Source organism: Eutrema salsugineum, unplaced genomic scaffold (genome assembly GCF_000478725.1).
Source record: "Eutrema salsugineum unplaced genomic scaffold, Eutsalg1_0 scaffold_7, whole genome shotgun sequence".
In the NCBI taxonomy this organism is placed as follows: Eukaryota; Viridiplantae; Streptophyta; class Magnoliopsida; order Brassicales; family Brassicaceae; genus Eutrema; species Eutrema salsugineum.
In genome coordinates this window covers 3,933,250-3,960,026 of record NW_006256486.1, presented here as the reverse complement: position 1 = coordinate 3,960,026, position 26,777 = coordinate 3,933,250, and the positions used below count along the sequence as shown (strand labels likewise).

The 26,777-nt window shown below is 40.7% G+C and overlaps 4 protein-coding genes and 1 long non-coding RNA gene across 6 annotated transcripts; 3 read left to right on the top strand and 2 right to left on the bottom strand.

Moving 5' to 3' along the window:
- Positions 1-642: 642 nt before the first annotated feature.
- LOC18011383 (F-box protein At1g31080) lies at positions 643-1,961 on the bottom strand. Its single transcript, XM_006393228.2, has one exon. The coding sequence runs from the start codon at positions 1,959-1,961 to the stop codon at positions 759-761; it is 1,203 nt and encodes a 400-aa protein (XP_006393290.1). The 3' UTR covers positions 643-758.
- Positions 1,962-2,992: 1,031 nt separating this feature from the next.
- On the bottom strand, positions 2,993-3,472 carry LOC112082931. Its single transcript, XM_024150648.1, has one exon. The coding sequence runs from the start codon at positions 3,470-3,472 to the stop codon at positions 2,993-2,995; it is 480 nt and encodes a 159-aa protein (XP_024006416.1).
- Positions 3,473-7,823: 4,351 nt separating this feature from the next.
- On the top strand, positions 7,824-9,217 carry LOC112082888. Of its 2 annotated transcripts, none has more exons than XR_002897405.1 (4): positions 7,824-8,028; positions 8,114-8,248; positions 8,329-8,502; positions 8,789-9,217. It is a non-coding gene; the product is annotated as an uncharacterized LOC112082888 (long non-coding RNA). The 2 variants fall into 2 exon arrangements; XR_002897404.1 differs by having other exon boundaries at positions 8,114-8,253.
- Positions 9,218-21,347: 12,130 nt separating this feature from the next.
- On the top strand, positions 21,348-22,055 carry LOC18011354 (RING-H2 finger protein ATL75). The gene has a single exon (XM_006393227.2). The coding sequence runs from the start codon at positions 21,348-21,350 to the stop codon at positions 22,014-22,016; it is 669 nt and encodes a 222-aa protein (XP_006393289.1). The 3' UTR covers positions 22,017-22,055.
- A 3,232-nt stretch (positions 22,056-25,287) lies between these two features.
- On the top strand, positions 25,288-25,965 carry LOC18011339 (RING-H2 finger protein ATL75). Its single transcript, XM_006393226.2, has one exon. It carries the CDS (start codon positions 25,288-25,290, stop codon positions 25,963-25,965), a length of 678 nt encoding a protein of 225 aa, XP_006393288.1.
- The last annotated feature ends 812 nt before the right edge of the window (positions 25,966-26,777 follow it).

Here is a 26,777-nt window from a genome sequence, read left to right as displayed (position 1 = left end):
AAAAAATGAAGGGTCATTGGTTATAGGATACTGGATTACATACAGATAGCAGATAACATTTGGTAATATGCCATTGAGTGAGTGAAAACTGACATAAAATAGTTTACAATTTTTCTTTTGTCTTTCTTTCTTTTTTTTTCTTGTAGCATAAAGTGTATACAGAGAGAATAAACCCCACTTTTCAGTTACATCTCACCGATTTCATCAAACTTCTCTTTGTGAAAAGTTTTTTTTTTGGTAAAATCTGAATTATGTAATCTTATCAAAAAAAAATTAAGAATCAGCTATAACCAAAGGCTGATAAGTGCTGGTCAATATCTTGTTATGTGTCACATTCGCTAAAAGAGTTATGAATGCTAATGTATTCAAATATACGCTACAGACCTGATCACGCACATGCTTGATAGGGAAGAACGCACGAATTAAAAAAATTTGCATATATCTAGTTCGATCCTAAATAACATAGCTGTGAAGACAACTTGAGCCATGGTCCTGACTTAAATAAAAACTTAATTTCTTAAGAAACTTATTTGATAACTTCTTGATTGTTTACATAGAGAATACAACTTTGTATGTTAAATAAAGCTTTTAGCCAACTTAAGGAATCATGTAAACTAATGATCATCTGAAAGACGCAGAGAATCAATTTTGTTAATGCTCTCAAATTGAAGGTAAGCTTGAGATGATGTTGTTGATGTGTTCTTGGCCTCACGCTTCTGTTCTGGTGAGCTTATAGATGTTGCAGCATTTTATGTCGTCTACATAGTAATAAACTTCAGATCCTCAACATGGTCTACAAAGACTCTAACCATTCTACTACGTTGCTGTAAAGCGCCATGGTTAGCAGCTCTAAAACCTTGGATTTCAACACTTAGAACAGTGCTCCTTTCTGGATTGAAGAAAAAAACATAAAACGGCTTAGATGCATCTTCCGTCGAAATAACAATTTCACCTGTAGCAGTCACACCAACGATTGGATTCCCCCAAAAAGTGGAAACATCGCAGCCATCGAATTGACTCTCCCAAATAGTGTAGACATATTCTGACCATTTCGATGATTCAGGTTCCTCGGCATCTTTTATAACCCACAAACACAATGTAAGAGAACGCATTGTACAAGTATGACAATCATACTCCCAAGTAACCACGCCTAATTTACCCTTGTAATTGATCAGTTCAGTATTATCCCGATAACTAATGAAATCTCTGTATATAAACTTGAATTTTTCAGACCTAACATCAAAGCAAACTATCATATAACAAGTTCCATCTCTTTGTTCAGCAGAATATTCAGCTAAGTAATACAAAACCCCATTGATGCATATCCCTTCACTGCTAGGAAAATGGTTTAAGGGACAATGGATCTTCCTCCATGAATCATTTCCAGTACCTAGTGTCAAAATTTGATACTGGCATCTCTTTTCATCAGCGTCAAGATCTCCAATGGACAATACCTTGAAGTGTTTGCCAATCGGATCAAACCCTAAAAAACTTCTCCAAAAGCTTCTCCGATTACACTCTTTAGGTATAGGTAAGCTCGTGAACTGACCCGTGCTAGGCTTACATATTATTATACACTGATCATGTTCTGAGATATGTGGACATAAATAGATCAAATCAGAGGCACGACCACAAAATTCTAGACATGTGTTGCCTCCAGGGAACTTCATTTGACAATCGGCAGTTACTTCAAGAGACAACTCCTCATCATCTGGAATTTTCGGCTGAGGCGAAGTGAAGAAGCACCAATCATCGCCTTCTTGTTCTACTGCGAATAAGAGACGCGGCCGCGCAGAGGATCTGGTCAGGAAAAACTCGGTGAAATATGGACGAAGAAGTATGGAGCTCCATAACTTCGAAACGCAACGAAACCTCGCAACTGACTTGGCAGGCAATCTTGAGAGTATGTCGTTGACAAGATCAGTCAGGATGGAACATGAGTTTGTTTCTCCACTAATCATTTTGTTTGCCGAGTTCAGACTTGGATAAACACCAGAGGCTCTAGTCTATGGTTTTAAAGACAATCTTTGGGTTTCAAAGTTAACTATATGTGGGTATTATTTAAATATAGTTTTTAATATAGTTTAAATCTAACTATAATCTACTATTATTTAATGATTGATTTTAAATCCTTTATAAAAATTTAGTGTTATTTGATTTTGTATTTTGTTTTTGCCAAACTCTTTATAATAATTGAAATCTATTGTTATTAAATTCAAGATTATATACCAATTAAAGTCTTATGTTATTCATGTATGATAGATTACAATCACCTTTCACGAGTTTGACTTAATTTGAAACTCTTTATAAAAAAGTTTGAAATCCATTGTTATTCAATTAAAGATTAAGTTAAAGTCTTATGCTATCCACAGATTAATTACCTTAAAGTGAAAAAGTTTAAGTCAATGTGAAACATTTTTTTGAAGAGAGTTTGAAATCTATTGTTATTTAATTAAAGATTATATACCAATTAAAATTTTATGTTATTCATGTATGATAGATTACAGTTACTTTAACGTGAAAGAGTTTGAGTTAGTTTTAAACTTTTTATAAAAAGTATTCAAAATCCATTATTATTTAACTAAAGATTATATATCAATTAAAGTCTTATGTTGTTCGTGTATGATAGATTACAATAACCTAAACGTGAAAATTAATGTGACCCCCTGGGCTATTCTCTTTATGCAACCCATTCTTATAAAATTTTAAAAGCCCAAGTTCAGTTCATACAAGGCCTTTTTGGCCAGAGAGTCAGCTAAATCATTTGCTACTCTGGGAATAAAGCGAAAATCGATAGCATTGAAGTCTGAAGAGCTAATGAAAATATCAGAGATCACACCATGGATCGATGGTATCGGTGACTTAGATCGGATAGCTTTGATGAGCTGTTGAGAATCGGAGTTGATAATTACTCTGTTGAACAACAAAGATTTGGCTTGGAACAGTGCAGACCTGATTGCAAGAGCTTCCGCCATGAGAGGAGAAGCTACATTCAGGAGTGATGCAGAGTGTTCCGATTGAGGATGCTGGCTTCTGGAGAAATCCAGCCTAATCCTGCTACTTCTGATTGGGGAGTCCAGGTGGCGTCTGTGCAGCAGGTGATGAAACCCTCGGGTACAAGTTGGATTTGAGGTGGGGTTTCCGGATCTGTGATCAGCTTTGCAGGTTGGGTGATTGATTGGGCATCAAGCCACTCTCGGGCATCCAAAACTGCTTTGAGGACCACCTCTGCTTCCGAGAAAGACTGATAGTTGAAGATTTTTTGGTTTCCGGAGATCCATAATGTCCAGCAGATCCACAGGAACAACAAACCCTTGTCTAACCCTATCGGCGAGAGAGTATAACTTTCTCGGGCAAGATTCAATCCTTCCGCAACATCTTGGATTAAGCCCTCATCAAACTCATATGCAAAAGGACTCGTCTTCCATACCTCACTGGCGAAAGGACAATGGAAGAGGAGATGGAGAGTCATTTCGGGTTCATTGCATCTTCTACAGAGGTGATTTTCATGTATATTCCGGCGACTCAATTGAATTCCCACTGGTAGAGCTTCATGTATGGTTTTCCAGAGAAATTTTTTAAACTTTGGGGCTGTAGAGAGCCTCCAAACCTGTTTATTCCAATCAAGTAGAAGTTCAGGTACTAAAAGGTTTTCCTTATCTCTTCGTTTCAGGGCTGATCTGTATCCCGATCTCACTGACTAGATGCCTGAGGGATGTTTAAGCCAAGTGAGTTTGTCCTCAGTCCGGAGAAGACTTGGTTTGATACTGAGTATCTTATCCCGGTAAGCAGGTAGGATTTTCTCTATTAGAGCTTCATTCCATACCATAGATTGGCCATTTAGAAGGTCACTAACTCTGAGTTGCCTTGCATGATAGGGAGGAGGGCCAAAGGGAGAACACTTGTCCTCTGAGGACACCAAGCATCCTTCCAGACATTAATCTTTTCGCCAATGCCGACAACCCATCCAAGCTGCTCACTTAGTAAGTCTCTCCCTATGCAAATACTTTTTCATCCATGCGAAGATGATCCACTAGTAGTGCTTTCTATATCGAAGTTTCTGCATGGTATCTGCCTTTTAGGATTCAGGCTAATAGATTGTCTGGACTCTGTAACAGTCTCCATGCTAGTTTAGCTAACAATGCATCATCGAAACAGCTGATATCCTTGAAACATAATCCTCCTTCTGCCTTAGGTTTGGCCATCTTCTTCCTGGCTATCCAGCTGGTTTTTTGGATGTCTGGAGAAGAGTCCCACCAAAACCTTGTCAACGCTGACTAAATCCTTTTACAGAGGGATTCTGGAATCTTGGAACATGTCATCGTGTAGGTAGGCATAGCTGAAAGAACACTTTTTAGCATCACCAACTTTCTTGCATTTGATAACAGTTTTGATGACCAGCTCTTTGCTTTCTGCTTGATACGGTCCACAATAGATGTGAATATGTCTTTCTTTGATCTGCCAGAGTGTTCTGGTAAACCCAGATATTTTTCCCATACCACCCTCAGCTTCTATATTGATACACTGTAAGATTGAGCTTTTCTTTGTGTGTGGAGTTTTCTTGGAGAAGGTGATAAAAATTTGATCAGTTTTCCCGAGCATGCTTCATATTTTGATAGTACCTCTTTAAGTGCTTTACAACTTTTGATGTTTGCCTTGCAGAAAAACATAGTGTCGTCGGTAAATAAGAGGTGGTTTACCCGAGGACATCCTCTAGCCACTTTAATGCCCTGAAGCTTCTTCCTTTCCTGAGCTCGGTGGCACAACCCTGACAAAACCTCACTGCAGATTATAAATAGGTAAGGTGACAATGGATCCCCCTGTCTTACCCCTCTTTGTGGCTTGATGCATCATCTAGGGCTTCCATTGATAAGAATAGAATAGGTAACTGTAGATATGGATTGCACGATCCATTTGACGAAGGTGTCATGAAACCCCAATATGATCATTGCTTTTTCAATAAAAGACCACTCTAATCTATCATATGCTTTGCTCATATCGGTTTTAGCCGCCATAGAGCATCTTTCAGTAGCTTTTGAAGTCTTTAGGAAATGAAGAACCTCATGTGTAATTAACACATTGTCTGATATAGCTCGTTTAGGCACAAAAGCTGACTGGTTTTCAGAAATAACTACCTCAAAAATTGGTTGCATACGTCGAGATAAGAATTTTGAATTGACTTTGTAATAGACATTACAAAGTGCTATAGGCCTGTATTCAGCAACTCTTTTGGCTCCCACCAGCTTTGGAATCAATCTAATATGGGTGTCATTGATCGTTTTAGGCATAACTCCAGATGCAAAGAAACCTTGGATCTCTCTGATGATCTCCTTGCTTACCACCAGCCAATTTGATCTGAAGAAGCAGGCCGACAAACCATCCGGACTAGGAGCTTTGTCCGGATGTATTGAGAAGAGTGCCTCTTTGATCTCTTCAGCCGAATGTTCTCTTATTAAAGACTGATTCATTTCAGAGGATATCCAGGGAGACAGTGCATCATTGATGATGCTCTCATGTGATTCTAGGTTAGTGGCGTTAGAGGTGAATATGTCTTTGAAATACTCAGAAATTAATTTAACTATCTTGTCTTCCTCGTAATGAGCCTTTCCTTCGTTATCTTCCAGAACTGAGAATTTATTAATGGCAAACATTTGACGAGAAGAGGCATGGAAATATTTGGTGTTTAGGTCTCCAGGAAACAGCCACAGCTATCTGCTCCTCTTTTTCCAATATGCCTCTTCCTTTTTGTGAGCTGCCTGAAGATTGTCTTTGATTGATTTTATGAGAGCTTTGTTTGGCGTAAGATCAGTTAGTGCTTTTTCCAACTTTTGTTTTAACTCTTCAATGTGAGATTGACTGTCTTTGTAGTGCTGTTTGTTCCAGAAAATGATGGCAAATGTGCACTGGTCAATTCGCTGTTTTACGTTTGCGCTCTTACTCTCCGACCACACTTTTGAGATAAGTTTCTTAACCTCCTCGTTATCCTTCAATCTTTTGTCATATCTAAAAGTTTTTTTTCCTCTTCTTTCTCTTTGGGTTAAAAACTGAGATGACAGGTCTGTGATCTGAAGAGTCAAAGTGCAAATATTCACATCTGCCATTTGGGAAGAGCTCAGCCCATTCACTGTTGGATACAGCTCTATCCAGCCTGCTTTGAATACTGTAAGTGCTTCTTACTCCTCTCCAGGATAAAGCATTTCCAGAGTGGCTTAAATCATACAGATCCCCTTCTGAAAAGAAAGTACGGAAATCCTCAAAAGAGCTCTCTTTTCTAGCAGGACCTCCCACTTTTTCATCATTGCTAAGAATGTCGTTAAAATCCCATGTCAAGAACCACGGTGCATCTCTGATTTGGGCTAGATCGATGAGGTAATCCCAATCTTGCTTTCTCAGTTTCCTGTCTGGATTTCCATATATGAAAGTTGAGTAGAAAGATTTGTCTTCATAGACAATGTGTGTAATGTGTATCAATGGAACTTTGGCAAGAAGATATAACATGCAGATTTATATCCTGATTCTATAATGATAGTAATCCTCCACCTTCAATGCCGTGTGGAGGGACAATACAATGGTTGGCAAAATTTAGATCTTCTACTTTTTTGAGAACAAAGTCATTGGGGTTTTTTGTCTCCAAAAGAAATATAATATCTGGATCAGTTTTTTTCTTTATTTCCCGGAGCCGTCGAACTGTCTCGGGGTTCCCCAACCCTTGACAATTCCAGTTAATAATTTTTAAGAAAGAGGAGGAGGCAGATTCCAAAAATCTGCCTGAGTCCTCTGCACGCTGGATCCAATTCTCTTTCCACGAGACGGTCCTGCCTTATCATTGCCCAGGTCCTTGGTTTGTATCTTACTTGAGTTGATCTTAGAAGCTGCGTATGTGATTCTAGATAATTTGTCAAACCGTGGAATCGCACTTGTTAACCGCTTTCTAGGTGAGGGCTTTACTTTCGTCACTTTCCTTTTCTTTTGTGGAGAGTCGGATACCAGGATCAGGTCGCTATGATTCTTTTTTCCAAGTGGTCTGCCTGGTTTTCTCTTGGCCGCAGGTACCTCCCTGGCTCTTCTTGCAGAAGAAGGTGCCTTGTCCTCAATTGGTTCATGTGATATTCTCAGAAGAGCAGGGATTCTGTCATGAGAGCCTTCCTGCCCTTCCATTCGGGTTGGTGGAGAAGGTCCCAACCTCAGTTTTGCTGGAGTTCTTTCTTGTGATCCTTGGACCGGTGAATCCTGTGAAGCTCTAGCCAGCGAGGCCCTCACCATCTGAGCCGCTGATTCTTCAAACTGACTATTTTGTTCTGCCACTCTTACTCATTCTCTACAGGCAGCGCTTTCAGATGGATCTACACAGCTAGAGTATTGTATCATTACTTCCCTTAGCTCTCCCAGTGCTTCTTCCATTGCTGCCTGGGGAAAATCTTTTTCTTTTCGAATAATCTGATTTTCTTCCCGGGAAGGGGCTCCCAACTCGATGTTAACTGATGAAGCTTTTGACTGTTGCGCAGGTTGGATCACTTTAGGGACCCATGTGGTCTGAATGTTTTTTTTTATGTCTTGTGGAGCCCTGAATATTTGCTGATCTCGACATTCCTGAGGAGTGTGACCGGAATCTTCCCTCCGCAGGGTACAACTTGTAGTAAGAATCTTTCCTTTCTATCCTTTCTTTATAAGAATGCTTAAGAGGCCTTGCATTGTGATTGTAGGAGGAGGAATGAGATTCATAATTTCCGTTGGAGCTCTCATAATGTGTTCCGGAGTGTGAGCTAAGGTGCCTCCCGCGATCATATTTTCTTTGGGATCCATATTTTGATATTGTAGTGTTTTTGCTCTGGATACTTTGTGAGGTGTTCTTTCCTTGGCTTGGCAGCTCGCCACCAGGAGGATTTGCAGTAGAACCTTTAGGACACTCGGTCTCATCATGAAGTAGAGAGAAGCATCTTTTGCAGTGTTTGGCTAACTGTTCGTAAACCAGGTCCGCTGTCACTCCGTCTCTGTTATCAAACTCGATGATGGAAGAAGTAATAAGAGGTTGAAGCCCATCTATTGTAACTTTCATTCGGGCTCTGGTGGTCGATATTTACATCTCTTCATATTGACCAATATTATTTGCTAGGCTTAAGAGAGTTGCTTCAGACCAGAGGTGGCTCGGTATGCCTTGAACTTGGATCCAGAAGGGGATTTGAGAAGGGAATGAGCTGGCCACCGTTGGTTCCCATCTCTGAAGGATAATCATCCAATGGGCGAAATGGTAAGGTCTGTTACTCAGACCCTTTTGCATATCTTCTTCAGAAAAGAATTTGAACTGAAATCGTCCTTGGCCTAAATCAGTTCCTATAGGGCGGGTCTGAACTCTCCAGTGATCCGCTAGGAAAGGGAGAAAAACCCACATCTTCTGGATTTTGGGGTTGGTGATTCTTCCCACCAAAGTAAGAGAATGGCTACGGATAAGTTCGGAGTTGTCAAAAGGAAACACTTTGACTCTTCCAGCTCTTGGTGGTTCAGGTTTTTCAGCGTGACCCTTTCCTTTTTCGTCATATGAAAGACATCGAATCATGGTGTAAATCCGTAGAGTGGATTATTCTATGTTGAACGCTTCTTTTAGGAAAAGCGGGAGTAGAAAAGCTTGATATTCCTTGAGGGAATAAATCTAGGCACTTTCCTGGCTTTGCGTTTAGATTTCTGTAGATATTCTTTGAGGAAATAACTCTAAGTTTATATGTTCTTGGGAGTAGCCGGACTAGCTTAATCTCTACTGGTATTCCTTGAGGGAATAACTCTAATCTTGTAGGGTAAGAAGGTTCGAAGGAGGAAAAGGAACTGGCCTTCTTTTAATTGCGAGGTATCCCCAACAAACTTTGGAGTTCATGGCTTAAACACAGCGAATTACTCTGCACCAATATCATCTTGTAGTGGAGAGAGCACTAGATCTGACTTTCTTAGAAGAGCCGGTGTCTAACAAAAACGAGGAAGAGGCCAAGACAAGTATCCAGAGGGAGAAGACGACTGCTTACCGTTGGAAATGGACCCTCCGACTGGTACGCCGGGGGCTGAACCCGGTGAGAACCGGCCAAGCACGGCAAGAGATTAAAAAAAACTTACTATAAGTGGTAAAAAAACGTAGCTGAGATTAAAAGTAGATCTCAAACTTTTAAGATAAACTTTGGGATAAGTGTCTGAGAGAAAACTTTCACAACCTCAACCTTTTTATTAAAAGGAATTTTCCCCTGGGTTATTCAATGTCTGTTTTTTTCCATTCATAATAATGTTAATTGTTATTGTTGGCTGAGCCGGTAAGGGTAGAAGCAGAAAAAAAAAATCGGCCCCTTAATCCAATTTGTTTTCACATTATCCACTTTGAAGTTAAGATCTTGAGGAAATTCTACACATCTTAAACCACCTGCTCTAATTCATTTTAACAAAAATTGGCCCTTAAAATATTTTTAAACTTACCAGTCCTGAATCACATATTTTATAGGTTTCTACTCAGGCCCGCTCTAATTGTTGGTTCGTACTATTGTTTCGGTTAGATGAAATTTTTGTTGTAAAATTCATTTGTTACTGAATTCAAGTCTATTGTAGAAATCAAATGATATCATGATTTTTAAAAAAAAAATACAGTGCCATATATTTTTTAAAAGTTTCCTTTACTTAGATACCATAGATTGTAGGCCTGGGCATATTAACCGGATCCGTAAACCCGCCCTGAAACCGACCCAATAGACATGGATGGATTGGCGGAAGAAGATAATAGCATTGTTGCTATTAGGAATGCAATTCACTATGTCAGGTCTTCTACAAACAGAGTTAAGTTTTTTGAGTTTAGAGTAGAGACAGGAAAGATGACTAGAGGAAGCTTACTTCTAGACGTGAAGACCAGATGGAATTCTACTTGTCTCATGCTGGAACAGGCTTTAAAGTTCAGGTTGGCTTTTGAGAGGATGCAGGCTGAAGACAAACCTTATGGTGACCATTTTCTAGACCACGTTGAAGGGAACAAGAGGATTGGACCACCAAGTTCAAGCGATTGGGATGCAGTTGACAGGTTGGTTCAATTTCTTGTCATTTTCTACAAATCTACATTGATGCTCTCTGCTTCTACATCTGTGGCGGCACACAAGGTGTATAACGAGATTGTCACTATTACTTCAAACATTAAGGAGATTAGTACTTCTCAAGTAGCTGATCAAACTTTGAGGGATAGAGCCTTAGCGATGATTAGTAAGTTAGAGAAATATTGGGATCCATTTAGGGAGAAGACTGAAATGAATAGGCTTGTGATAGTGGCTAGTGTTTTTGATCCACAGAAGAAGATAAAGTTTGCTCAGCTGTGTTTTGATTCTCTATATGGGAAGAATAGTGTTGCGGGGAAACTCTTATATGATTCCATAGAGGCAATTCTGAAGGATTTATTTGCTGAGTATAATAGCTTAGTGGACAGAAGCAGTTCTAGTGGGTCACATGGACCATCATCTTCTCAGTCCCAAGGAACATTTTCTATGTCGCAAGAACAAATCGGAACTGACGTATTCGAAATAAGTGTTCTCAGTCATGGAGTTGGGTATAAACGAATGGACAGCATTTATGATGAACTTGTCGAAGAAGCAGGAGTTGGTGATTCAGCAAATGAGTTAGAGATATATTTGAAAGAGGCTGTTGATAAACCAAAGCTGATGAAGGGTACAGAGTATGATATCTTGGGTTGGTGGATGAGAAATAGTGGCAAGTTCCCGGTTCTTTCAATGATTGCGAAAGATATACTTGCAATGCAAGTGTCATCTGTTGCTTCTGAATCTGCATTTAGCACAAGTGGAAGAGTGTTAAGCCCCTACAGAAGCTGTTTAACACACTACATGGTGGAGGTGTTGATGTGTACTGAACAGTGGTTAAAAAGTGAAATTCATATCAATGAAAGAGGAGTGTCAACTTGTGAACAAATGCTTGCTGATGTGGAGCTTGAAGATGAACTCATGAGAAGTAAGTTAATTCCTTTTTAACATCTCTTTGATTAGTTATTTTTTTCTAACCTTTAGTTCTTCTTTTTTTGATTAGAAAATGACCCTGAATTCAATATGCAAAGAAGCTGAGCTGTTGAGACTTGAGACTTGAGATTGTGAACGTGGAACTGATGAGTACAAGGTAATGTTTGTGAACTAATGTTTGTGACTTTGTGAACTAATGTTTATGACTTTGTGAACTAATGTTTGTGACTTTGTGAGTTGGTGTGTTCGTGTTTTAAGGACAATTTTTAACTGATTTGCATCTCTGTATTTTGTTCATGTATTAGGTATGAAAGCTTCAAGGTTCTAGTTCAAGCTCAGGTCTTCAAGTTGGCGTCTTCGTGTCTTCAGTTTTCATTGTTTTATCTTTTATGTTATTCTTCATGCAACTTGTGTTTTAGGAATTCTGATGTTTCAGTTCAGATTTTCGTTTTTCAAGTTTAGACTATTGTCATTTGTCATTTCAGTTTTTTTAACAATGTTTAAAACTTCAGCACGTTATGGTGGTTTGCACTTTGCAGTTTTGGTTTTTTTTAAGACATTTCGGGTTTTTTTGTTGCTGATTTTGGTTTCTTTTGGTTTCGGTTCTAAAAAAGAACCGAACCGAACCGTAATCCAAGTGTATTAAACACATTTCGGTTTTAAATTTAAGCACTCAAACCGACCCGTAAAATCCCTGAACCGATCCGAAACCGGACCAAAAGTATTCGGTTCTCAATTGGGTCCAACTTACGAAAACCGAAAGAACCGAACCCGATCGGTTCTAACCCGGAACCGACCCGCCAAACCGAATGCCCAGGCCTAATAGATTGTAAAAAGAATAATGAATCATTCCAAATAACAAATTTTTAAATTCTGAACAACTTTAAATCTAATAGAATTGATTTCAACTTATACAACTAATACCACCTTCTATATTATTCGCAAAAATGGAAAAAGATAAATTAGTTAAGTAATTAGTTATGCATGGGTAAAAGTCAGAGGTAAAAGTTAGTTCGGTGGATGCATATAGGCATAGTGTAGCACTTTGACTCGGATTTTCGTTTTTAACTAACATTTAATCAAATTTTCATCCGAGTTTTTACTTAGCATTTTTCGCATTAGGTTCATTTAGACAATTTTAGCCGTGCATAAGTAAATTAAAAACAGAATAATTGAATTAAATCGAGGTTCTCAAAACAATGATTGTTCGTATATAAACTATTACATCGACTAAAACCTTAACTACCCGATCCTACCATCCATTCCGTTCCAGCCATATTCTCCGCGCTGATCAGACCTCTTTACCTGCATCCACAAAGGAGGCAAAAGCAAACAGAACTGCTTAGTAAGAGCGGTCATCCCGTCTCACCGAGCCAAAGTATAATCATATCAAACAAAGATCGAGCCCAATTCTCATCAGAACAGAAAACTACCCGCGATAACCATACACGCTTACCCGGCCGATCATCCCAGCAACCAGACAAGCCTCGGCGGGCATCACAGCCGTGAGCGCTTTGCCTGATCTAGATCGCCGGTAAGGTGGATCGATCACCACGGCATAGCCAGCAGAAATGCCATGACAAGCACAGAATAACACGCAACCGACTAGAGTCTAGGAAAGAATACGACCAAACAAGGCCACGGTCACGCACTCACCTTAGCTTTTATCGGACAGATTTGGTAAAGACAGAACTCGCGATCGATCAGACTCGTTCCCACGATCGTTCGGCAGAATCCGGTTCACGCTCGGCAGGACCGCACTCGCTCTCAGCCAGAATCTGATCGCTCTCGGCTAAACAGACTTTCTCTCGACTAACTTCTCTTAAAAATGTTTCTCTCAATCTTTCTGTGTTCTTTTGGGTCGCGCGAAGAAAAGAAATGATTCGGAAGCCTTTATTATATAGGCGCTCACACGATTTCTCGCATCAAACCGCCCAGAAACCGTTCCTGCGACAATCCGCACTTTCCCACGATCCACTGAGATTTCGCGTGTTTCGCACGACTGATAACATTTCCCGCGCTACGTTTTCTTGGCTAAAATCCATAACCGTTCCCGCACTTTTGCCTTAGCGCGTTTTACCCGATAACCGCTCCCGCGCGCATCTGTTCCCGACAAGACTGTCTGTTCCGGATCAACCTTGTCTGAATTCCGACTAAGTCCCGAAAAACTCGGCTTGTCGGAATTTTCCAGCTAAATTTCCCGAAAATCGCGGCCAGCTGATTTTAGCTCGGCAAACCTTGATTTAGCTCGACAAAAGCTAGACTTAGCTCGGGATCACCTGACTGAACCCAGTTTTACCCGGCTAAACCCATTTCCCGACTTTCCTCAGTTAACCCCCTGGTTTTTCCCCATTTCTGTCTTACATTTTCCATACTTCCCTTAACCAAATTTTCCAACTTGGTAAGGTTTTCACGAACACGGGTGTTACAAGTCTCCCCCATTTATGGTGAGATTCGTTCTCGAATCTCTACTCTTCCTTGGCTTTTCCTTTTTCTGTTTCGGTTGCTTCTCAAACAACTTAGGAAATTTTTCCTTCAAACTTGATTCCGGCTCCCAAGTAGTTTCTTCTTCTCCATCGCAATCCCAAACAACCTGAACCGTCTTGACCTGCTTTCGGCCCACAACTTTTACTCGTTGGCCTATAATCCGAACCGCCCTTCCCTCTATGGACAAGTTTTCCTGCAAGTCCGGTAGAGGTTTGGATGTAACTGAATCCTCATTTCGAACGCACTTCCTTAACTGAGATACATGGAACACATGGTGAAATGCGACCAAGGCTGGTGGCAATTACAGCTTGTAAGCAACCAGCCCAATCTTTTCCAGGATCCTGTACGGTCCCATGTACCTCGGCTGAAGCTTACCCGTCGCAGCAGCCCGGTCCTTACCCTTGTAAGTGATCAGTTTGACAAAAACTTGATCGCCGACCTGAAATTCCAATTCTTTTCTCCGCTTATCCGCATAACTTTTCAGTCTGTTCTGAGCCTCTTTCATCTTGAGTTTCAAAACTTTGATCCGTTCGGTCGTCTCTTCCACAAAGTCTAGACCAAAAATGCTGCGCTCCCCCACTTGGGTCCAACATAGCAGTGTACGGCAAGACCGACCATACAACGCTTCATAAGGCGACATCCTAATACTCGCCTGGTAACTATTGCTGTAGGAAAACTCTGCCAAAGGCAGATAATCCTTCCACTTACCACTCCAATCCAACACACAAGCCCGCAACAAATCCTCCAACTTCCTTATGGTTCGTTCCGACAGACCATCAGTCTGTGGATGATAAGCCGTACTCATGTGGACCTTAGTCCCGAACTGCTTCTGCATAGCCCTTCAAAATGCCGATGTGAACCGCGAGTCCCGATCTGACATAATGCTCGCCGGCACACCGTGCAGCTTAACGATCTCTTCCACATACAACTTGGCTAAAGCATCCGCCTTATCGTGTTTGTTCACTGCCAAGAAGTGTGCGGACTTAGTCAGTCGATCCACAATGACTCAGATAGAATCCATCCTCTCGCACACAGGTAATCCTGTCACAAAATCCTTCGTGATCATGTCCCACTTCCACTCGGGAATCAGTAAGCTTTGCAACAAGCCGCTTGGCACTTGATGCTCGGCCTTAACCAATTGATAGGTTTGACACCCGGCAACCCATTCAGCCACATCTCGTTTCATCCCGACCCCATGGTAATACCGCTTGAGGTCCTGATACATCTTCGTCGATCCTGGGTGAACCGCAAACTTATAATGGTGAGCTTCCCTTAAGATTTCTTTCCTTAACTCCTTATCGTTTGGTACACAGACCCGACCCTTAACCAAGATCGTCCCATTGTTCGAAGTCTGGTACTCGGTCTGATCCATCTTTGCCCATTTCATCAAATTTTCATCTTTTTCCTGGGCAATCCTTACTCGGCTTAGCAGATCCGTTTGATCAGTCGCGCCTAAACAAAACGGTTCCACCTCATCGGTCAAAGCCGCTAGTCGTAGCGTCCCAACCATCCGGACCAATCTCTCAACATCCTGTTCGACCAGAGCCGCAACCCGCTTCCGACTTAGCGCATATACGACCAGATTTGCCTTACCGGGATGGTAAGCAATATCCAAGTCGTAGTCGGCCACAAACTCCATCCAACGCCTTTGCCTCATATTCAACTCGGGCTGAGTGAATATGTACTTCAAACTCTTGTGATCGGTAAAGACTTGGACTTTCCCACCATAAAGGTAAGATCGCCAAATCTTTAACGCGAACACTACCACAGCCATCTCCAGATCGTGAGTAGGATAATTCACCTCGTGCTTCATTAACTGCCTTGAAGCATAGGTGATTACTTTACCATGTTGCATCAGCACCGACCCAATCTCATCCGCGACGCATCCGTGTAGACTACATACGGCTGATCCGGCTCAGGCAAAGCCAGAACTGGCGTACTAGTCAACATTTCCTTAAGCTTGGCAAAACACTTCTCGCACTCGGCCGACCACACGAATGGTACGTCCTTACCTGTTAACCGGGTCATTGGCTGAGCCATGTTCGCAAAGCCTTTAACGAACCGACGGTAATACCCAGCTAAGCCCAGAAAACTTCTTATCTCCGAGACATTCTCAGGTATAGGCCAATTCGTGATTGCCTTAATCTTCTCCAGGTCAACAGACACTCCCTTGTCCGAGACCACATGACCCAAGAATCCGATCTCCCTTTGCCAAAAGCTGCACTTACTGAGCTAAGCGAACAGCTTATGCTCCCTTAGCCGATTCATCACGGTCCTTACATGAACCGCATGCTCTTCCCGACTCTTGGAATAAACAAGTATATCATCAATGAAGATGATTACGAATTCATCCAGGCAGTCTCGGAACATGTTGTTCATCAGCTTCATAAAAGCCGCAGGAGCATTAGTCAGCCCGAAGGGCAGGACTACAAACTCGAAGTAACCATACCTTGTCCTAAAGGCGGTCTTCCTTACATCCGACTCTTCTATGGTTATCTGATGATAACCCGAAGTCAAATCGATCTTGCTGAATTAAGTCGCCCCTCGAAGTTGGTCCAACAGCTCGTCTATCCGCGGCAAAAGGTACTTGTTCTTCACAGTAACCCTGTTCAGCCCACGGTAGTCGATACAAAGCCTGAAACTTCCATCTTTCTTTTTAACAAACAGCACAGGTGCACCCCACGGTGAACTGCTCAGTCGAAAAAACCCTCTCTCCATCAGATCGTTTAACTGCTTCTTCAGTTCGGCCATCTCAGCCGGAGCCATCCGGTACGGTGCCTTGGGTATCGGCGCCGTTCCAGACTCAAGCTCGATGGTAAACAGATCTGACCGCGCAGGCAGTAAACCCGTTAACGCCCTGAACACATCATCGAACTCACTTACGACCGGAATACTGCCCAGCTCCACATCCGGTCCTACCTCGGCGGTCGTGATCATAGCCAAGTACGCCTCACACCCTTTCTCAATCATCCGATCAGCTTGCATTGCCGAAACAATCAAGCTTCCCTTAGTCGGTTTGATATTCTGATACTCCAAAATCCCTTCTGCGGTCTCGAATCGAATTCGGCCAAGGCAACAATTCAAATGTGCCTTGTACTTCCCGAGCTAATCCATGCCAAGGATCACGTCATAAGACTTCACTTCGCAGATTTCCAGATCCGCTGGAATGTCCCGGCTGCCAACTATTACCGATACATCCTTGACTTTACCGAGGGTTAACATGACTTGTCCACCAGCCGCCTGGACCAAGCCATAGTTATCCCCCGGTTTCCTGCAAAATCCACATTTTCCGACCATGTTCGGATTCACGAAGTAATGAGTTGCTCTGGAATCGAATAGAACATGGGTTGCCACACCACTCATGATCAAGGTCCCTACACAATCACCTAGATTGCTAAGCTATCCACGCAACACTCAGGATTTTCACACAGAAAATTTACTAAGGTAAATGATAGGACATACCAGTGATCGGACGTGAGGAACTTGGATCCTCTGCTGTCTCTTCGGCTACAGCATAGATCTGCGGCATCACGGCCTGCCTCTTTGCCGGAGGCGCCTGTCCTTCACTCGGCCTTTTCCCAGTGTGTTGCCTCACTTGCATCAGTTCTGGGCACCTCGGCTTAATGTGCCCAGCCTCAGCACAATAGAAACAAACCCTCTCATCTGATTCGTTCCCTGGGTTCTTTCCGCCCTTATCCTCTTCCGGACAATCCTTCACCTTGTGCTCCATGTTTCCGCACCGGAGACAAGCACCCGACGCGTGTCAGCTCGCACGTTTTACCTTTCCTTGGGTCGAACCAGCGTTACGACCCGCGGGTGGCTTGCCAGACGGTCTACCCTTTTTCGGCCCAGCTGCAGCAGCGTTACCGAGTAATTTAGCTTATTCCGCGGAAGTAGCTTCCAGCTGCGATGCCTTTTCCACAAGCTCCGGAAAGGTCTTATACTCCCGCATCTCACAGTGCTTACGCAGATCGATCCTTAGCCCACGAATGAACCATTTGATCTGGTTACTCTGGATTCCCATATCCCAGCCGGCAAACTTCTTCAGCTTGTTGAACTCTGCCTTGTACTCTCGCACCGTTTTGGATCCTTGGCGCAGATCCATGAACGCACTCTCCAACCGATCATGCGCTTCCGGTGGAAAGTACTTGGCCTTAAACAATCCACGAAAATCAGCCCAAGTACACACTCGGTCCCGCACTTGCCAACAGCACCGCGCCACCAGGTGTGCGCATCACCCTCAAGATAGTGCATGGCAATATCTTTCTTGTACTACTCCGGGCAGCGGATCGACTCAAAATTCCTCTTAAGACGGTCGATCCAATCATCAGTCTCGATCGGCTTAATTCCTCCCTAAAAGAATTTCAAACCCAATTTCTGCATGTGGTCCATCACCTTCAGGTAAGATGGGACCCTTACACCAGCAACTCCCTCCTCCGCTTCAGCAGGCGGATTCACTTGCACGACCGGCGGTGGTACCACTGGGGCAGCCGCAACAGCCGGCAATCGTGCCAACACCTGGGTCAACAAACCCAACACCGCTTCCAGTCCAACCAGGGCAGCAGCAACGTTTGGAACAGCTCCAGCTGCAGCAGCCGCAGCCGCATTCTCGGCATTCCCAGCAATACCCGTATTTCGATTAACCTGATCCTGATTCCCACCCTCGGCATTCCTAGCCGCCGACTTCTCACCAACATTATTCTTTCTTCGATCACCTTTTGCCATCTGCAAAGGGTCAATACTCTATTAAGTTAGCCGGCAAACTAACTTAACACCACATATATATATTATCAGCCTTACCGCGGAGCTTTGGCATTGGAAGGATGGTTTACACACTAACCCACTTATGCTAAGACTTGTTCTAGAACCGACCGCGCTCTGATACCAACTTGTGGCACCCTAACCCGGATTTCCGTTTTTAACTAACACTTAGTCAAATTTTCATCCGAGTTTTTACTTAGCATTTTTTGCATTAAGTTCGTTTAGACAGTTTTAGCCGTGCATAAGTAGATTAAAAACAGAATACTTGAATTAAATCGAGGTTCTCAGTACAATGATTGTTTGCATATAAGCTATAACATCGACTAAGACCTTAACTACCCGATCCTACCATCCATTCCGTTCCAGCCATATTTTGCGCGCTGATCAGACCTCTTTACATGCATCCACAAAGGAGGCATAAACAAACATAACTGCTTAGTGAGAGCTGTCATCTCTTCTCATCGAGCCAAAGTATAATTGTATCAAACAAAGATCGAGCCCAATGCTCATCAGAACAGAAAACTACCCGCGATGACCATACACGCTTACCCGGCCGATCATCCAGCAACCAGACAAGCCTCGGCAGGCATCACAGCCGCGAGCGCCTTGCCTGATCTAGATCGCCGGTAAGGTGGATCGATCACCACGGCATAGCCAGTAGAAATGTCATGACAAGCACAGAATAACACGCAACCGACTAGAGTCTAAATAAGAATACGACCAAACAAGGCCACGGTCACGCACCTTAGCTTTTATCGGACAGATTCGGTAAATAAAGAACTCGCGATCGATCAGACTCGTTCCCACGATCGTTCGGCAGAATCCGGTTCACGCTCGGCAGGATCGCACTCGCTCTTAGCCAGAATCCGATCGCTCTCGGCTAAACAGACTTTCTCTCGACTAACTTCTCTTAAAACTGTTTCTCTCAATTTTTCTGTGTTCTTTTGGGTCGCGCGAAGAAGAGAAATGATCCGGAAGCCTTTATTATATAGGCGCTCACACGATTTCTCGCAGAAAACCGCCCAAAAACCGTTCCCGCGACAATCCGCACTTTCCCACGATCCACTGAGATTCCGCGTGTTTTCGCACGACTGATAACCGTTCTCGCGCTACGTTTACTCGGCTAAAATCCATAACCGTTCTCGCACTTTTGTCTTAGCGCGTTTTACCTGATAACCGCTCCCGCGCGCACCCGTTCCCGACAAGGCTCTCTGTTCCGGACCAACCTTGTCCGAATTCTGACCAAGTCCTGCGGCTTGTCAGAATTTCCGAGCTAAACTTCCTGAAAATCGTGGCCAGCTGATTTTAACTAGGCAAAACTTGATTTAGCTCGGGAAAAGCTGGACTTAGCTCAGGATCACCCGACTGAACCTAGTCTCACCCGGTTAAACCCATTTCCCGACTTTCCTCAGTTAACCCCTGATTTTCCCCATTTCTGCCTTACATTTTTCATATTTCTCTTAAACTTGGTAAAGTTTTCACAAACACGGATGTTACACATAGCCTTGTAAGATACCAAGCTATACCAAACTTGGTAAGATTTTTAACTATCAGTCAAGTGAATCTTTCAAGACCATATCTATGCCACAATACCCTGATGGTATTCAGTCAAGTGAATCTTTCAAGACCATATCTATGCCACAATACCCTATTTGTAAATACCATCCTGGTCGAGAGAATCCATCTTCAACGGTCACACAGCAAAATAAATAAATAAAAAAGTTAGCGTGTGAAGCAAGATAAGTGAGAAATCCTTCAGCCATATCAAACAAAACACGTTTAAACTTCAAACTAGTCTCACCTCATACATCTCCTACTCTACTGACTACTATGACGGTTGATACCAATTATCATGTTGATGCCTCAAACTTAACTCCCTTACATCTTATTCTTACCAAATTGGTACTCAAGCTTATCAGATTGTGGTGAATGTTCTGTCTAGAATTTTCAAAAAAGAAAGAATAAAAAATTGCACATATTAAAGATTTCATGGAGTGATCAACTTGATATCGTAGTCGTTTTCATAAATTTCTCCACACTGGGTGATTCAAAACAAGCTGGAATCCACAACCCATTGTAAATTATAACTAGTTTAGTTAAGGACCACATGTTCTAACTACGAGATTTAGGATATCCTGCAGTTTTAAAATGGAGCAACAAGTCATACACAAGGTTTATTTTTTGTCGACTTGTCATAAAGAAATGATGGTTCAAATAAAGCTTAAGATGATAAGATCCTAGGCGTCTCTGATTGGATATGATATGAAAAAAGTGCTAAAAAGTTCAATTAATAATAGGTTGTGCACACAAAAAAAGTTCAATTAATAACAGAAGACTGGTTTGTCCAATAAGCATCTGGTAATATGACATTGAGTATGAGAGAACTGACATTGTACAAACCAAATTTTTTAAAAAACGAAAAGCATCATATAAGTTAAGAAGTCTAATTTAGAAGTAAGTACCACATTTTCGGAGATAATTTCCGGATCTAGCTTTAGTAATAACTCTTACTGCAACATCTAATCATCGGTAATTGTTTAATTCTCTACTGTCAAGAAATTATACTGGAATTTACTACTGGAACGTTCAAGATGTTCAAATTTCCGTTACCTAGAATTGCAATTATTATAATGTTCCTTTCTTTGGGGGGACAACTACTAACAGCGTTAAAAGTAAAAACAGTACATGTAAAGATCAAAGAACTAGAGGAAAATTGTAGCTTTAGAAGATAAAGTTTTAAATCATTTTTATTTTAAAGCGAGGCCATAAAGAAACTTTCTCAATATTCAATTTTGGACAAGTGATAGTGTCCCTACACAAGAATCTTGTGGTAGGAAGAGGTATGGGCCAACAGCACAATCAGTCAATCACCACTCAATGATTCATGAGATAAACTCTTTCTGGGTCCCAAATCCTCTCAAATCTCACTTGAAAAAAGGAAGGAAAACCACTTTATTAGTCTTCAATTATAAAGAATTCTCAGTCCCCACTCAGTAATCATCTGAAGCTATATATAAGACCACTATGAATTCGCCAAACAATTAAGAAGCAATAACCAAACAAAGCCAAGCAAAAGAGAGAGAATAGACTTTGATTCAAAGCTTTTTCAAAGCGTAAAAAATGTCTGCAAATGAATTACCTTCTTCAGCTCAAGCCTTCCAAGAACAAATCTTTGGCGGTTTTATCTCTAGAAAGCTGCTTCTACACAACCCATTCGACCAAAACACTCAACGAGCAATTACGGTCGCACCATCTCCTCTCATAACCCATGACAACAACCTCAGTGGGAATGTCTTGATGCTTCTCTCAGTCCTCATCTGTGGAGTCATCTGCTGCCTCGGGTTACATTACATCATTCGTTGTGCATTCAGGCGTTCTTCAAGTTTCATGATCTCCGAGCCTATCTCTAGTCTTTCAACACCACGCGGTTCATCAAACAAAGGGATCAAGAAGAAAGCTCTTAGGATGTTCCCGGTCGTGAGTTACTCACCTGAGATGAACCTGCCGGGGTTTGGTGAAGAGTGCGTCATCTGTTTGTCGGATTTTGTTTCCGGTGAAAAGCTAAGGCTGCTTCCTAAGTGCAACCACGGATTCCATGTTCGTTGCATTGACAAGTGGCTTCAACAACATTTGACTTGTCCGAAATGCAGACACTGTCTGGCTGAGACATGCCAAAAGATCATAGGTGACTCCAGCCAAGTGACAGCAGCACTAACAGAGAGTGTAGTTGTCAGGATTTCTCCTCTAGAACCTGAAGGAATAGTAAACAGTTTTATAGAAAGCAGCTAAATGCCCAGAAGCCATCATTAAATCAGAATTTTTTGCTCAAGTTTTAGATAGTAGATTTTTGGTCTGAGCACAATTCATGTCTATAACCATAGAGGAGTTCCAAAAGAAAAAATCAAGATACACTTCAATTTTTTTATTTCTTTCTTTTTTTGCCTGTAGCACAAAGTGTATACAGAGAGAATATATTTCACTTTTCAGTTGCAGATCACTTGAGTTCATCAAACTTATCTTTAAAAAAAGATGTGAATTATGCAATCATATCCAAAAACCTTAAAACCCTTAAGATTGATTCGTGCTAGTCAATAAACTATTTTGTGTCACAATCACTGGACATAAGAATTGATCTCCCAGTCATACATGCCAAGGTATTGCAATACAGTCCAGACCTGACCGCTAATATGGTTGATTGATGGTGACAAATGCACGAAGTTCATTTTATCCACTTGACCCGGCCCACTTAAAACACAACGTATATGCCTCACACACATGAGTCAACAGGATAGCAAATACCATAGGGAAAGCCAACCGGCCTAAGTTTATAAGTAAAGTCAAACGTAAAAGCTATATTGGGAGATGCATAAAATCTTGTAAGATACCAAGCTATACCAAACTTCAAATTCACAGATTCTCAACCGCCAGTAAAGTGATAAACCTGACGTTTGGGATAGAGCCTTGACACCAAACATACCTATAAAATAACTGAGTTATTCAAAACCAGCTATACAAGCTGGAATCCACAACCCTTTGTAAAATATTTTTAACAACTAGTTTAGTTAAGGACCACATTTTGTAACTACGAGATTTAGGAGATCCTGCATTTTTTAAAAGAGAGCAAGTGGTCATAAACAAGTTTATCAAAAGAAAAGACATGTCATAAACAAATGGTGGTTCAAATAAGGCTTAAGATCCTAGGCATTCCTGATTGGATGGGATGTGAATTAAGTATTGAAAAGTTGAATAGTAACTGAGGTTGTGCACAAAGAAGAAGGGCTATTGGTTAATAATGTAAGACTGTGGTTAATAATGTAAAACTGTGGTTAAGCATCTCAGGGATATTATCAAGTGGTATCAGATATGATCTGATACCATGCACTGAGTGCATGAAATCTGCATTTAAGTGATTTAAGTACTTAAAATTACGGATTAGCGTAAGTTATGCCCTTACTGCAACAGCTAATGGTATATAATTGTTCAATTCTCTCAATGATTGAAGCTGTGTTTATATTTTCCATGAATTCACTACGAAACTCTAATGATGTCTGAATTTCTGCTACCATCTCCTTGAAGGAAATACGAATTTTGATCATGTTATTTTTGTGGGGAATAATATCTATTATTAGTAGCCTTAAGATTTAAACAGTAAGTAAATACAGAAAGCACTAGAGAACAATTGTAGCTTTGGAAGATAATGTTTTAAAACAGTATCGTAGTGCTTTAAGAAAATTCGGACCACTTGTTGGAATAAAGACCTCGATCAATAAGATAGATTCATGTCTAAGCTTTTTGTAATATAATAAACATATATATAGCACCTTAAAAAATTCAGAACTATGCTAATAATATAATGGAGAAACTTTGTAGACATACCACGTAATAAAGCAAAAGAGCTGAACATAATTGGCTGTGCCTATTCATCCTAGCACATAATGAAGTGCTCTACATTATCAAGGGAAGAAAGATATTTAGCAGGAACATGAACAAATGAAACAGATATTTAGGAACGATGAACAAATAGATATTTACTTAAAAAGCTCACCAAAAGACTAACACTGAGAATTATCAAGACAAAGGGTCCCCAAGACAAAACAAGATATTTAGTAGGAACGATGAACTAATAGATATTTACTTAAAAGTTCACCAAAAGACTAACACTGAGAATTGGCACTGAAGAGTAAATAATTAAAGAATAGGTTCCACAAAAGATATTTAGTTGGGATGATGAACAAATAGATATTTACTTGTTCGCCAAAAAACTAACACTGAGAATTGCAACTGAACAGTAAATAATTAATAGATAGGTTTCACAAAAGATAGCCATATGTAATTAAGAGACAAGCATAAAGCTCTGTGTTTCAGCATCTCCAATTTCTAGCAAAATAGAACTTTAATTATACTGTTCCTGAAACTTTTGTCATATCCCCTAAAATCCATTGGATCCAAACCATTTCCACATCACGAATGCATCCAACAAAACTCTTACTTGCGTATTCCAAGAAATATTCCAATTCTCACCCAAGTCACGTTATTTCACCAATTCTTGGTAACATTTCACTTATCAAGAATCAACAAGACAAACATGATAAGAAAAGAGTATTTTTTAAAAAAAATTTAAAGTGAGACAAAAAGAACAGATTTAAAATTCAATGTTGAAAAAGTGATAGTCCCTACACAAGCATCTTGTTGTTGGAGGAGGTATGGGCAAAAATGCACTATCAGCACTCAAGGATTCATGAAACAGGGAAAAGCTCTTTCTGGGTCCCAAGTCCTCTGAAATCTCACTTGAAAAATAAAACGAATAAAAATCCACTCAGTACTCAGTAAAAACTATTAGAGCAGCTCCAATGGGGGATGAGGAGAGTCTCTAGTTGCTGTTTTAATTAAAAAGAAAAGTTTTAATGGTGTTTTTAAGCAGAACCGTTTCTAATTTAGTAGTTTGTAGAGACTCATTAGAGCCTCTCACATGTCACGTTATGATTGGTTTGATATTTTTTTAATTTTTTTTCGTTTTTTTTTACTAAAACCCTCTGTCTCTAAGAAAATGTTTGAATATATGGGTTTTGGTTGAGCATGATCAATTAAAAAAAGATTTAGTTGAGTATTTATGAAATATGTTTGGTATAACTCAAGATTACAACTAATCTTATTATTTCCGATTTATGATTTGCATCTCTCTTTTGTTTTGTTTTTCTATATTCTATGTCTAAGTTTGTATTAATAAAATGTTTGTATTTGAAAAATTACAAAAAAAGCAATTATTAGAGACTCCTTTAAAAGACTACCATAAACCAATGAAAAAATTATTAAAAGGTTCTAGTGTATTAAAGTGAATAAAAAAGTATTAAAATCAAAATTAGAATCCCTTGTTAAAGACTATGGTTGGAGGTGGTCTTAGTCTTCAATTATAAAATTCTCAGTCCCCACTCAATACTCAGTAAGCATCTCAAGCTATATATATAAGACCACTTTGAATTCCCCCAAAACATTAATAAGCAATAACCAAACAAAGCCAATCAAAGCAGAGAGAAGCTTCAAATCTTTTTAAAAGAATAGAATGTCTGCAAATGAATTACCTTCTTCAGCTCAAGCTTTCCAAGAAAAACTCCTTGGTGGTTTTGTCTCTAGAAAGCTGCTTCTTCATAACCCATTTGATCAAACAACTCAACGAGCCACTGCGGTTTCACCATCTCCTCTCATAACCCATGAGAACAACCTCAGTGGCAATGTCCTGATTCTTCTCTCAGTCCTCGTCTGTGGAATCATCTGTTGCATCGGGTTACACTACATCATTCGTTGTACTCTCAGACGTTCTTCAATTTTCCTGATCTCCGAGCCTATTACTAGTCTTTCAACACCACGCGGTTCATCAAACAAAGGGATCAAGAAGAAGGCTCTTCGGATGTTCCCTGTCGTGAGTTACTCACCTGAGATGAACCTACGGGGGCTTGGCGAAGAGTGCGTCATCTGTTTGTCGGATTTTGTTTCCGGTGAAAGGCTAAGGCTGCTCCCTAAGTGCAACCACGGGTTCCATGTTCGTTGCATTGACAAGTGGCTTCAACAACATTTGACTTGTCCAAAATGCAGACACTGTCTTGTTGAGACATGCCAAAAGATCTTAGTTGACTTCACTGATGATGATCAAGTGATGGCAGCACCAACAGAAAGTATAATTATCCGGATTTCTCCTCTAGAACCTGAAGGAAGAGTAAACACTCTTAGAGAAAGCAGCTAGATGCCAAGAAATCATCAAAATTCAGATTCTGTGCTCAAAGTATATAGGAGATTTTAGATCTGAGCACAATTCATGTCTATCCATAGAAAGGTTCTAACAGAAAAGCAAAAAAAAAAAAAAAAAAAAAACTGCATACACTTGAATTTTTTAATGTCTTTCTTTATTTGGCCTGTAGCACAAAGTGTATACAGAGAGAATATTTCCAACTTTTCAGTAGCATCTTATTGAGTTCATCAAAATCCTCTTTGCACAGTTATTTTTTACGTTGGAATGTGAATTATGCATTCTTATTCAAAAACATTAAATTTCATCTATAACCAAAGATTGATAAGTGCTAGTCATAATCACTACACAGAACCAAAAAGGTCACTAAGACAGAATAAATGGTTTCCAGCCTTCCAGGTAATGAATGCCAATATTCGTGTGAAGTAGCAGTGTTTAGTCGACGGGATAAAATTACGGTCCACTTGACTCGACCCACTTAATAAACTACGTATATGCTCCAAAACCGCTCCCAGTGACAATGAAATCTACTCTTCCATATGAATATGATCCAACACATAATAGAGCATACCAACCAACCTAAGTTTATGGGCAAAAGTCAGACCTAAAGCTACATGGGTCAAAGTCTTGTAAGATATTAATCTATAGCAAACTTGGCCTTGTAAGATTCTCAACCGCCAGTCAAGTGATAAACCCATCCTATGAAAGCCTTGACACCAGATATATCTATGCCAACATACGCTATTGAAAATGTACGGTTCATCTGTAAATAAGTAAGAAATGTTTCACCTCCATCAAACCAAAAACAC